The sequence below is a fragment of the Pleurodeles waltl genome, chromosome 4_2 (genome assembly GCF_031143425.1).
Source record: "Pleurodeles waltl isolate 20211129_DDA chromosome 4_2, aPleWal1.hap1.20221129, whole genome shotgun sequence".
In the NCBI taxonomy this organism is placed as follows: Eukaryota; Metazoa; Chordata; class Amphibia; order Caudata; family Salamandridae; genus Pleurodeles; species Pleurodeles waltl.
In genome coordinates this window covers 363,350,423-363,363,815 of record NC_090443.1, presented here as the reverse complement: position 1 = coordinate 363,363,815, position 13,393 = coordinate 363,350,423, and the positions used below count along the sequence as shown (strand labels likewise).

The window sequence follows — 13,393 nt, the reverse complement described above, 5'->3', positions numbered from 1 at the left end:
ACAGGCGGTGATATGGCCTGCAGCAAATGAAGTAGGACGAAGAGTTTGAGTACACCAGCAAGCCTAGCCCCATCTGACCCCATCCTGCTGAATATCGGTCCCCCCAACTGACCATCCGAGGGGACACATACTCCCTGTAGTTGTTGGAACACAGCTGCAAGAGGAAAAATACCAGCTTAGTGGAATCTTGGCAATGAACGGGCTGGCCGATGTGACACATAAGTAATGGCGGCCTTGCGGTGTGTGCGGTGATGGCCTCATGACCAAAAGCGCTGCCCCGTCAGTACCTGTGTAAAAGACTGGCCTTACCTCCATTGATGATTCCTGGAGTTGTTCACTTTGTCCCCCCTGCACTGTAAATCTTGCTGAGAGGCAGCATTTGGCAACTGACACAAGACTCTGAGGTAGGAGCCACGGCGAAGGTGGGAGAGGCCTAGCTGTCGGAGAAGTAAGCTGGGACCACCGCGCAAACGGGGGTGGCCCCCTATGCAATGAAAGACCGTGCCTAGACTGCAATCGGCAGTGGCACAGGTACAAGTCTAAATAGAGGCAAAGGCTGGTTCCTCACCCACCTCCCTACACCTTGAAAAATGCTAGATGCAACAGCGTGGTCCAGAACCTTTTAGGAGCGGAGAGCTGCGACAGGACAGAGCAGTGAAGTTTGTGCCGGAGAATGGGGGGTCGGATTTCTCACGCCGTTGGAGTGGTACTGTTCCTGGAGAATAAAAGGGGACCCTAACAATGACTACCAGCTCGGCGCCTAGTTGCCAATCCTGAGAAAAGACTTGACTCCCCTTCTGCCTGTAGTGTCGCACCAGTGATGTAACTGGTTGCGGGGCACTACCATTGCCGATAAAGTGGAAGCAGACGGGAGTCGTCCCAACTCCCCTCCATATCTGTGTTAAATGCTATTGACCTGCCAGTCAGGTGTGGGAGGTTATAAAATAAAGTGGAGCCAGTGAGTTGGGGAGAGAAGATATGAAGTGATGAACAAAAGCTGCTGGCACCACATAAACACGCACCGTGTATCCGTGTATTATTTCATGCGCTAGCGACCACGCATGTAATTATAGGAGCTCTGACACTACATTTTGGTGACAAGGGGTCGCACCCTTACGAGATATCCACACGCCGTGGCAGCCGCAGTTCACCCGCAGTGCTCGCGCCAGGTGCGTTTCCACGCCAGCGCCTGTCCCGAGGTCCGACCGTCATCAGAGGCCGCGGAATCAGCAGTCGGCCTATCTGAGCACTCCATGCCAGTCCAGCAGCGCGGAGCGCGTCTCTTCTGCACGTGCTCACGCATGCTCACTCGGCTCCAAGGCCCCCTCAATCACCTGGCCAGCTTCCAAGCAGGAGCCACTCTGCTGGACGCTGCTCATTGTTGAAGTAGGCGTGCTGAAGCTGAGGAGTATTTTATGTCAGCCGCAGATTCACTGATCTGCCATCCGATCAACACCCAGAAGATACGGTGACTGTTCAAAAAAATTAATAAATAAATAAAATAAAAAACAAATAAGAAAATAAGCACAAGTAAATGCAATACAGAGACCACAGTGCTGCACATCATTGGGGAAGTGAACTCCAGTCAAATAAGAAAATAATAACAATAATATTGGATGCAGACTCTTGTACAAATATATATCGCCTGAGAGTCATAGAACACACCGCACAGACATAGCCCACAGGGCGTGGCACAATAGAGCACAAGGTGTTTGCTTCGAACTGCGAGTGTCATATGCACTGCGGGGTTTAGGCAAGTGTCTCCCCACCTCGCGCACTGCAAATTAGAGAGGGCCATGTCATACACTACCTGCTCTGACTCAACATGTCTGCCATCCCTCCAGTCGAGCCTTTTGTTGTTGAAAGGCCCCATCCGCACAACCCCAGCGATGGAAGGACTGGGACGACAGAGTACTACTATTTTGTGAGGCCACCAAAGTCGAAAATGCATAAAAAGAGAGCTATGATATTATACCTCAGAGGGGAAAGAAATCTACAAAATATCCAAGAACCTCATGAAGGCCACCCCCAAAATGCATTTGATCCTGATAGCTGCCCTAAATATGCATTTCAAACCCATGGCAAACACCAACTACGAACGCTTTGTGTTCAGGCAAGCCAGACAACAAGCAGAAGAATTGATCGATTCATTCCACATGACGCTCAAAGACCTAGCCAGCACCTGTGGGTTTGCAGAGGAGACCGAAGAGATCAGACGCCAAGTGATTCAGGGGTGTGCGTCAGCAAAGCTGCAAGAAAGAATCCTCGAGGAGTCTGGGAGGGCCCTATCTGACATCCTCACAATGGGACGCACCATAGTTATCCAAGGCCCGAGCCTCACTTATGGAGGCGGCACCGCAAAGACCAATCAAGAAAGAACCAGTCAACACAGTGGCATTGTTTCCTAACAAGAGCTAGACCCAGAAACAGCCGACCATCACCAAGGCAGTGTGGGTATTGTGGTGGACCATCACACCAATCAAGTGACTACCCCACCCGAGGAAAGAAATGCGCAGGCAGTGGGAAGCTCAATCACTTCGTGAAGGTGTGCAGATCGAGCAGACCACAACCAGAGAACGCCTCTGTCAACGCCACCGCAAGCAGGTTCGAAAGAGGCGGTGACATGGAGGATGACGACGCTGACGAACATGTCATCCACTCCCTGTTCACTATAGGCAATGCGGCCCAATCATCAAAGCAACTGTGCCAGATCAAGGTAGGCGCCCATTCGACCTTTGCTGTTGTTGACACCGGTGCCTCCATAAACATACTAGCCGCAGATGTACATCACCAGATGGTTCTTGAACCTGCCTTGGACACAGCAAAAGGTGAAAGTGTACGCGTATGGCCAGAACATGCCCCTCGATGCTGTTAGGGTGTCAAACAGCAGAAGATTTGGGCATCGTCACATTCACTTGTGGTATACATCAAGAGTCGGTGACTGAACTCCTTCACCAGTTCCGCAACATGTTTGTGTCATAGAGAGGTAAAGCTAGACATCAATAAGACCGTTCAGCCAGTGGCGCTCCAGCACCGACGCATTGCATTCCACCTCAGACCACAGGTGGAGAAAGAATTGGACAAGCTTGAAACAGAGGGCATCATAGAACGAGCCATCGAGCCCACGCTGTGGGTATCTCCAATAGTGGTCGCACGGAAACCCAAACAACCAGGAGAAGTACACATCTGCGCAGACATGCGTCTCCCCAAAGTCGCCATCAAGCGCAAAAGACATCTGACCCCCACGATAGATGACTTGAACAGATCCTGTTGGTTCTCCAAGCTGGACATGCGCTCAGGATATCACCATTTGGTTCTGGCAAAGGAGTCACGCTATATAACTAAGTTTTTGACGCATGTAGGATTAAGGCATTACAAAAGAATGAATTTCGGCATCTCTAGCACTGCCGAGGTTCTCCAAAATGTCATCCAAAAACTTCTAGTAGATCTGCCTGGCACTATCAACGTCAGTGATTACATCCTAATCCATGCAGCGACCATCCCGGAGCATAATGCCATGCTCAAGAGCGTGTTACACCAAATCAAAGAATACAGCCTAACACTTCACCACCAAAAGTGTGAATTTTTCACCAGCAGAATCCATTTTTTGTGTATGTGTTTTCAGCAGATGGTGTGGCACTTGATCCTGAGAAGGTGCAAGACATTAAGTATGCGCCCTCACCCATCAATGTGACTGAAATCCAAAGTTTTCTACGAATGGTCAACTACTGTGGCCATTTCATTAAGGACCTTTCCATGTTAACACAGCCACTCAGAAACCTGACGAAGTCTTCGGAACTTTGGGTGTGGGGATCAGCCCAACAAACTGTGTTTGAAGCCACCAAGGATGCCCTATCTAGTGACACCATACTCCGATATTTTGAGTCCCCCAAAGACACAAAAATTGCAGTTGATGCTGGCCCAAAAGGCCTGGGATCAGTGCTGCTCCAAAAACAGGGCAATGATGAGTGGTCACCAGTGGCATTTGTGAGCCAGTTATTGACTGACACCGAGCAACGGTGTTCGCAAATTGAGAAAGAGGCCATTGCTGTGCACTGGGCTTGCAAGCATTTCAACTTTATGTCTATGGCCAACCGTTCCTCGTAACAACTGTCCATAACCCCCTCATTCCCTATTCAACAGGACAGGGTTGAAACCCCTACCACAGATAGAAAAATGGATGCTCCAATTGCCCGACTATAGATGTTGTTTGGAATACTGGTCGCGGTCGGATAACCCGGCTGAGTACTTGTCTCGCCATCCGCAAGCTGCCTCAGAGAGCGAGATCCATGAAGCTTGTGAAACCGAGGAGTATGTGAGGTATGTGTCTGACAGTTCCCGACCACTACCTGTCACAACTGAAATGATAATTCAGGCCACGGTGCAAGATAACTGCCTTCAGAAAGTTTTGTAAGCTATCCGTTCAAACCAGTGGCACGCTGTGAGGAAGCAATTACACTCGCTCACACCCACCTCCAAAGGAATAACGGAGAGCCTGTATCATGTTTGCGATGAATTATCAGTTGATCTCGATGGGTGCTTGCTGAGAGGTTACCGGCTAGTCATTCTGTCCTCACTCACTGACCGGGTGTGCAGTTGGCACACAATGGACACCAAGGCATGGTGAAAACTAAAAGTCGATTGCTGACAAAGGTGTGGTTTTCCCTAATGGACAAGCAAGTCAAGAACATGGTGCGGTCGTGTGAATGGTGTCAAGCCTCTGGGGACCCCAGCGGCCTGTCCCTTTTGAGGCGGAGCTAGGGACACGACAACCATGGGTTTCAGCCGGTCTCGATTTTGGGAGTCTACCTGATGGCCAATACACCATGGTGATGATCGACGTTTTCTCTAGATATCCGGAGGTAGAGATCATCCCCGCTCTCACCACTGAAGTCATGATTCCCCAAATTGAGAAGATCCTGGCCACTCATGGCCTTATTTCTGAGATAAAAATGGATAACAGCCATTTCAGAGGAGGGAGTTTGCCTCTTACTTTGAGACCACTAGCATCTGACACTGACAGAACACACCGCAATGGCCCCAAGCGAACGGGGAGGTCGAGAGATTCATGCGGACCTTAATCAAGGTTGTCCGGATTGCTGCAGCAAGTGGACAGTCGAGCAAATATCATATATTCCTTTTTACAGAACTATCGACAGACTCCTCATTCTACTACTGGTCAGGCACCCGGGCATACCTCCGTAGGTAGGGCAGTTGTAGAGCCCATTCCTCATCACCGGCAGTGGAAGACTGGAACCATTGATGATTTTAAGGTCCATCAGAGAAGGATCAGTGTAAATCGAAAGGCCAGCTGTCAGTGTTGTGCAAGAGCATTAGACTTACAGGTTGGAAATGCTGTACTGCTAAAGGAACACTATTCTGGAAGCAAGTTCCATCTGCCATTCAACAAGAACCCTTGGACCATTGTACGCCGATGTCAATCCATGGTTGTGGCCCGGCTATTTGGTTTTGGGAGGAATGTAGTGTCGCGTCAGCGAGGTAAGTGGTCGCGGGCGCTACTATTGCCAATAAAGTGTAAGTAGAGGGGAGACGCCCGACTCCCCTCCGTATCCGTGTTAAATGCGGTTGGCCTGCCGGTCACATGTGGGCGGTTATATAATAAAGGGGGAGACAGCGGGCGGGGGAGAGAAATTACGAAGCAATGAACAGAAGATGCTAGCACCACATGAACACGCACCCTGTGTCCGTGTATTATTTCATGCGCTGGCGACCGTGCATGTAATTGTAGTGCTCCGACACTACACTGCCCTCTCCGCAGACTTTAAAACGAGCAGCGGTGGGTGTCACGGCTGAAGAGGAGAATTCTGCTGCTGCGCTATTACCAGCAATTAAAATTCAATACCTACAGGGCTGCCCAGTGGAACACATGGCTGGGAAGAGAAGACGCCCTGGCAACTGGCGACCAAGGGGGAGCTGTTGTGGCAGAGGAGTCCTATGCTTTGGTAGCTGCTTAGGCCTAGCCACAGATAAAGGACCCTGTGGTAGGATTCATGTTGGGGTCGGGAGAGGACTAACCGCAGGAGAGGTACACGCGCCAACGAGGGTGAGCCCGTGCTTTAGCTGCAACCGGCAAGAGGACGCACACAAGCCTGCATGGGATGAAGGATCACTTTCCCACCTGCCTCCCTACACCTTCAGAAATACATATGGCACCAATGCGGCAAAGGACCTTTAAAACACTGAGGGCTGCGGAGAATTTAAACAGTAAGGGCCATGTTGGGAGAGAGAGGTCGGCCTACCCATGCCACTGGAACAGGATTGCTCCTCGAGAGCAAAAAAGGGGCCCATCTGCAAAACCCAACTGAGTTCCCGGTGTGCATGGGCTGAAGAATCACTTGCCCACCTGCCTCTCTACACCTTGAGAAATACATAAGGCAACAACGCTGCCCAGGACTTTTAAAACGCTGAGAGCTGCGGAGAGTCTGAACAGTAAGGGCCACATGGGGGGAGAGAAGTCAGCTTACCCATGGCCAGTGGAATAGAATTGCTCCTCGAAAGCAAAAAGGGGCCCGTCTGCAAAACCCACCTCAGTGCCCCATGCCAGTCATGAATGAGGACTTGACTCTTTGGCTGCTCCTCTGCAGAACTAAAGACGGTCATGACGGTGGTGGGTGGCACGGTTGAAAAGGAGAGGTTCACTGCTACCCCGTCACTAGCGGCCATGACCCCGTACTTGGAGAGTCACCCAGTCCTCTCAAAGTGACACCACTGAATACCCCCTAGCCTCAGCGGGTAGGACATATGGCAGGGGAGGACAATCTGATAGCTGGTTCTCAAAAACTTCAATACAACCCTCAATCTACTAGAAGGTGGTGATCCCTAGAGGCCACCCATGGGGTTGAACATAGCGAGTTTGTTGAACTACTCCTGGAATTCCCCCCCCCACCTTTTATTTGGCTGTTTGGAACCTCAGCTACTTTGCTGGCTCACGGACCCTCACCAGTGACACCATGGGTAAAAATTCCCACATATGAACACTCGACCTAGAGGCGATGGCACAACCTTGATCAGACAGTGCACTGCAAATGGATGCAGCTCAGTCTGACTCTGTGAGCCCTACAATAAACCCAATGTTGCAGGACATATTACAAGCCATCACAGCCTCACGTAAGGCCTTAGAAACCAAAATTGATACTCTCAGCTTGGATCTAGGTCTCTTGAGAGAAGGCTATCGGTGTCTTGCAGATCAGGTCACCTCCACTGAGAGAGAACTGGCCTACATGTCTCCAGCACTGGCTTCCACCAATGTATAGCTATCTACCCTGAAATTACACCTGAAAACTCTTGAGGCTAAGGCAGACGATGCTGAAGCCCGATCATGGCGTAACAACATTCAGATTGTAGGCCTCCCCAAACGCCTCTAGGGCAACAACATGGTCTCCTTTTTAGAAAATTGGTTGCAAACAGATGTGGCCCCAGCAGGCCTCTCCACATTCTTTGCCCTAGAATGAGCCCACAGAGTGCCATCACGACCACTGCCCCGGGAACTCCACCGAAACCTGTGATGGTCCGTCTGTTCTATTACAAGGACTGCGACCACATCCTAAAACAAGTGTAATTGTGGGGCACCCTCACTATAGAAAACAGCAAAATAATGATTTTTCCTGATTTCTCCCAAGAAGTACAACTCCAGCGGTCAGTCTTTATAGAGGCAAAGAAAAGGCTAGGAGAACTTGGTGTGCAATACTCAATGCTGTTCCCTGATCGTCTGAGAGCTGCCACCTCCGAGGGTAGCCGCTTTTACCAAACTCCCCAAGAAGTGTGGGCATGGATCGATCTGCAACTGCAAGCTGGTCCTAGCAATGAACCCTGAGCAGAATCAACACAGTATTGTCATCGCTCCCACAGGCAAAGAACCTCAAGGACTGCAAAGGTGCAAAGAAAAAGGCAGAGGGTTGTAGAGGCAGTGGCCTCCCTAAGTGGGTCTATCACTGGTCCACCTAGCCCGCCCCTGCAGATAGAGGAAGGCGACTCTGACTCAGATCACTGCTCTTCTGCCTTGGCGACATTGAGTGCCATCCTACCGGTTGTTAGTTTCAGAACTGTGAATGACAATCTAAATCCCATCAACTCTTGATGGGGGGCTAAGGGCGGGAGGAGATGGCATCAGACACCCTAATAGTTCCCACAGGATAATGTTCAAAATATCCTGCTGCTCCCCCACCTCCTACTGTTTCTTTTTAATTTAAATGTTGGATGGGTGCATGGGCGACTGGCCCTGGGTTACACTGCACTGCTCCACCCAGAAATATGCTGAATATCTAAGTTAGACATAAAGGGCCTGATTCTGACCCTGGCGGCCGGTGACCGCCAGGGTCACCGGCCACGGGAGCACCGCCGACAGACCGGCGGTGCTCCGAAGGGCATTCTGACTGCGGCGGTTCAGCCGCGGTCAGAAAGGGTAAACCGGCGGTCACCCGCCGGTTTACCGCTGCCCTTCTGAATCCTCCATGGCGGCGGAGCGTGCTCCGCCGCCATTGGGATTCAGACACCCCCTACCGCCATCCTGTTCATGGCGGGAAACCCGCCATGAACAGGATGGCGGTAGGGGGTGCCGCGGGGCCCCTGGGGGCCCCTGCAGTGCCCATGCCAATGGCATGGGCACTGCAGGGGCCCCCGTAAGAGGGCCCCGCAAAGTATTTCAGTGTCTGCTATGCAGACACTGAAATACGCGACGGGTGCCACTGCACCCGTCGCACCTTCCCACTACGCCGGCTCAATTCTGAGCCGGCGTCCTCGTGGGAAGGTTGATTTGCCCTGGGCTGGCGGGCGGCCTTTTGGCGGCCGCCCGCCAGCCCAGGGCAAATCTCAGAATCACTGCAGCGGTCTTTCGACCGCAGTGCGGTGTTCTGACGGGGTTACTTTGGCGGGCGGCCTCCGCCGCCCGCCAAAGTAAGAATGACCCCCAAAGTTTGGATGGGAGAGATTCTAATTCTTATACTTGGGAGAGGAAGTTGGGTGTTATTGTTTTTTGTGATTGTTATCACTTTTTTCCTTGGGTTCCCTGTGAGTCAGAGACCACCATCTTGCCCACTATATGTGAGAGCCAAAATAGCAGTTAGAATGAATCTACTACTACCATGGCAACCGCAACAGCAACAGCCTATAAGATGATATTCTGGAACGTCTGGTGCATACACACTATGTCTAAAGCTATAAAGTATTCTCCTTCTTAAAGCGACGTAATGTCCATATTGCCCTGCTTCAGGAGACACACTTAACAGCCAAATAGGGCGCTGCCTTTCAGAGACAGTGTTGATTTGGATTAGAGCAGAGGCGCATTTCCAGCATTTCAAATCCATCACAGATCCTGAGGGCAAGGATTTGGCAATTGCTGGCAAGCTTAATGGGAATGACATTAGCATTCTAAATGTGTACAGGCCTGATGTTGATCAAAAAACATTCATGGTGAAACTATCAGCCAAATTAACCCTCTGCCTTATGCATGCTACTATTACTGGTGGTGATTTTAACTGTATTGCTGACCCAACCCTTGACTGCTCGCACTCCCCACTACATGACTCCCCCACATACCGCACAGCCCGAGCGTTAACAGATTGGCAGCGGAGCTGGGACCTAGTGGACTTCTGGCAGCACAGACATCCCGATCTCAAGACTACTCATATTTCTCCCCCATGATCAAGCTACACATGCGCCTCAACACCTTTTCGTGCTCTACCATCATCCAGAGCCTAGTGCAAAACATTGAATATTGAATATCTTACCTGTACCCTCTCGATCACAACCCAGTCCTATTACACCTAAACTGGCACTGACCTTATACTAAGATACCCAGCTGGAGACTGAAACCTGAAGCATTGGATGACCTTTTATACCAACTGGCTAGGGGGAAAAAAGGCACTTTCTTTGCAGATAACCTCCTCCCCTCAAATGAATGATGCAGAAGATAAGCTACAACAATGCCCTGAACACCCGGATTTACAGGAAATGCTACTGGAGGACAGCTAAAATGTTGGGATACAAACTAAGCGACTATGCTAGTCGCCTGCTGGCCTGGTTAGCCAATCCTCCTAGAAGGGGCACACCGATAGTAGAGATATTTTCTCCTACTGGAGATACTCTCTACTCGCATCAGCTATTAACTATTGTTTTTTACAATATTACCATGAGTTATAAATGAGGAGGTCCCAACATCATTACAGAGCAATACAAGACTTCCTAGCACCCATTCCCCTCCCATGAAATACAGCCGCTGAGGCTGAAAGCCTTTGAACGGGTACCACCATACAGGAAATCTTTGGAGCAATTAAAGGGCTTGTGAAGGGCAAAACCCCAGGCTTAGGAGGACTTCTGTAGGGTTTACTCCTCAGAACTAACCCTCACATAGTAGGCCTTTTCAAAGCTGCCAAGCACTCAGATAGTCTTTCACAGACCACCAGTGAAGCACTGGTCGTGCCACTCCTAAAACCTGGGAAACAAGCGACAGACATTACAGCCTACAGGCGGCTAACAATATTAAATGTAGACTATAAAATACTAAGCAAAGTCCTAGCCAACAGACTACTTCCACTTATGGGACAAAAAGAATAGTAGAAAATCCCAACCCTACTTAAATGGGCTGCTACTAGATCATGAATACAGCATAGTTGTTTGAAAACTGCCCTCACCCACTATTTTCCATAGAAATCTGGGGCTAGCAGTTAGAAAAATTTAAGACACACACAGATATTTGGAAGACCCTACCACTATACATTGCTGGGCGAATAGCCCTGCTGGAGATGGTGGTGCTCCCTGGTTCTTATACTTTTGCGGAACTGTTGCTCTGTGGATACCTAGATCATTTTTGACGGCTCCCTGTACCCTGCTAGGACCCTTAATATGGGTCCAGAACTGAAGGCGGGTAGGCATTTCCACACTGCAATAACCGACCTCTCAGGGGGGGCTGGCAGTACCAGACTTTGAATATTACTATCTTGTGGCCCAGCTACAGGGGAAAGCCCAATGGATTGCAGGCAGGCAATCTCCTGAAAAAGTATTGGGTCCACTAGTCCCAGCCTTGGAAGTTCTTCTTAAAACACTGTTGAGAATCAGTAATACTCCTACGCTGGATACCAGAAAATACCTAGTCATCAGGAACTTTTGGACCCAAGCCCTTAAAAAGTCACATACTCATACCCTACTCCCTGGATTGGCCACTAACCATGCTGATATCATTACAGCATGGAGGGACTGGGGTGGCCTTCAAGAATGATCGAATGCTGGAATTGATAGGATAGGGCAACTGTTCCATGAATCAGTCCTCCTTCTGACAATCTCCGAGGGGACTTTGACCTTCCCCCAGGACATTTTCAGCTACATAGATCAGTGACAGCAGCCCTCTGCCACCACTGGAAATCTGGTGGCCTTGAACCTCAAGCCCAGCTCTGTTGCCGATAGCTAGCATAGTCAGCTGGTACTTTTAAGGCAGTAACATGCCTATATAGGTCATTGCAAACAGACACATTGTGCATACTTGATACCCTGAGATCCAGATGGGAGGAGGACTTGGGGGGCCCCCATTACAGAAAAGGCTTGGGAAACTATTCTTGAGCAAATCCCGAGGATATCCAGGAATGCTCATTTTAGACTGATTGGCTTTTACATATTGTATAGGGCCTACCTCACCCGAACAAAACTAACAAATACTTCCTGTCCTAGATGCGGGGAAAAGAGTGCCAATTTTATCCACATGACTTGGACTTGTTCCCACCTGACTACATACTGAGATGGTGTTACGGGTACACCTTATCGAGAGAACTGTCCCCACTTCTCCAGGTCATTGGCTCCTTCATTGGTTCCTGCACACTTCTAAAACTATAGTAACTAGCCAATTTCAAGACTTAGCATTGATACTGGCCAAACGCAAGCTGTGAGGGGCCCAAGCCTATTGACTTGGCGCAAGGTACTGGAGAGGTGGGCAAGTTGCGAAGAAGCCCTATTATTGCGGGAGGCGTGATGAGGTGTTGGGAAACTAGACAATGCCTGTGCATGGAAAACATTACTTGTCAGCATAAAGAACCCAGATCAGCATTCCCATAATAATACACCTATTCAATCCCTCCTGCCACAACCCCTTGATTAAATCTCATCCAGCGACTCCCTCTTCCTCCAATTTACGCCCCACCATCACCAGCTCTTCACTCCACTTTTTCCGACAGAGGGTGCCTCTACATATTGAATGTATTATTAGGCTCTACACTTACAATTTCGCTCCATTGCTACTTGACAGTGACAGCCTGACTCAGAGGGTGGGAGGGATGGGTTAGGGGAGCAAAGTAAAGGTGTTCCATGCTGTTGCTATTTTGTTATACCGGCTCTTTAAAATGTATACCACCTCTTGCTTTGCCTTCCTCTTTGTTTTAGATTGTTATTTTTTGATAACTAACAAAATCTGTTTAGAAAAAAAAGAAACAGCCTCGTACAGGTGCTGTAGTCTATTCGGAATCACGTCACTACCTCAAAAGGTTTACAATTTATGTATCTATGTATTACTTACATTGCGTCCACCTTGCTAACTAGCAGGGAGTGTTGTACAAGATCAAGGGCACAGATAAAATGAACAGGTTATTGCAGGAATAGCTGTGTTATGACAGTTAGTGGACTGTAAATGCGTTGTGATGTTATGACTTTTCTGTAATGTTCTTAATTTAATCTGTCCTACTTTATTTTCTGTCCAGAAAAAAACATATTACTTTTAAAAGAAATAGTGTCATACCCTCTACCACTTCATGAAGTAACCCTTGACTGCTTATCTTTGCTACCCAAGGGGAGTACCTAGGGAGTAACCTGGCTGTCCAAATGGAGTACAATGCTTCTTGATTCACTGTGACACAAATAGTAAAAAACTGTTCTCAGTCCCTGCAGTTCACATGCCACTTACCAGAGTTGTACATTGAGAAGGTCTTTGCCCAGGCTTTACCACTCTTGGCCATCATATTGGCAATACGAACCCTCTGCCAGCTGAAGAGTGCTTGAGGAACCACCTTCTTGAAGAGAGTCTTGTTGAAGACGTTGTTTGTGGTCTGCAACATCACCAGGCCGCTTCCAAGAATGTAGAAATCATCCAATGACTCCAGAAAGCCTATGCAGAAAATGAGGGAAAGGGGTATGTATGGGAACTACTGCCGGGTGGGAACTGCTTTGGATTTTTATGTTTAGTGCTTCCTGAATGTTCATAACTTAAGTTGATTTTAGGAAGACAGAATCCATTTTGGCAACAAGTCCCTGATGCAAGATCCAGCTTCTCATCAGACTCAGCTTCTTCCAAAAAAGAGCCTCCTTTCAGAAACCATCAATCAGCAGGCCGGACCTCCTTTTAAGGGAGTCTACTTTCACACTAGAACAAATTTGACATTCACCGAAATCTATACAC

General features: G+C 49.1%; 1 protein-coding gene across 1 annotated transcript in view; it reads right to left on the bottom strand.

Annotated features, from left to right (window-relative positions):
- PLBD1 (phospholipase B domain containing 1) overlaps positions 1-13,393 on the bottom strand; it is a 245,604-nt gene that overhangs the window by 80,295 nt on the left and 151,916 nt on the right. Inside the window, exon 7 of the mRNA XM_069231448.1 lies at positions 12,902-13,102. Within this exon, the coding sequence (XP_069087549.1) occupies positions 12,902-13,102 (201 nt within the window). The remainder of the gene's footprint in view (positions 1-12,901; positions 13,103-13,393) is intronic.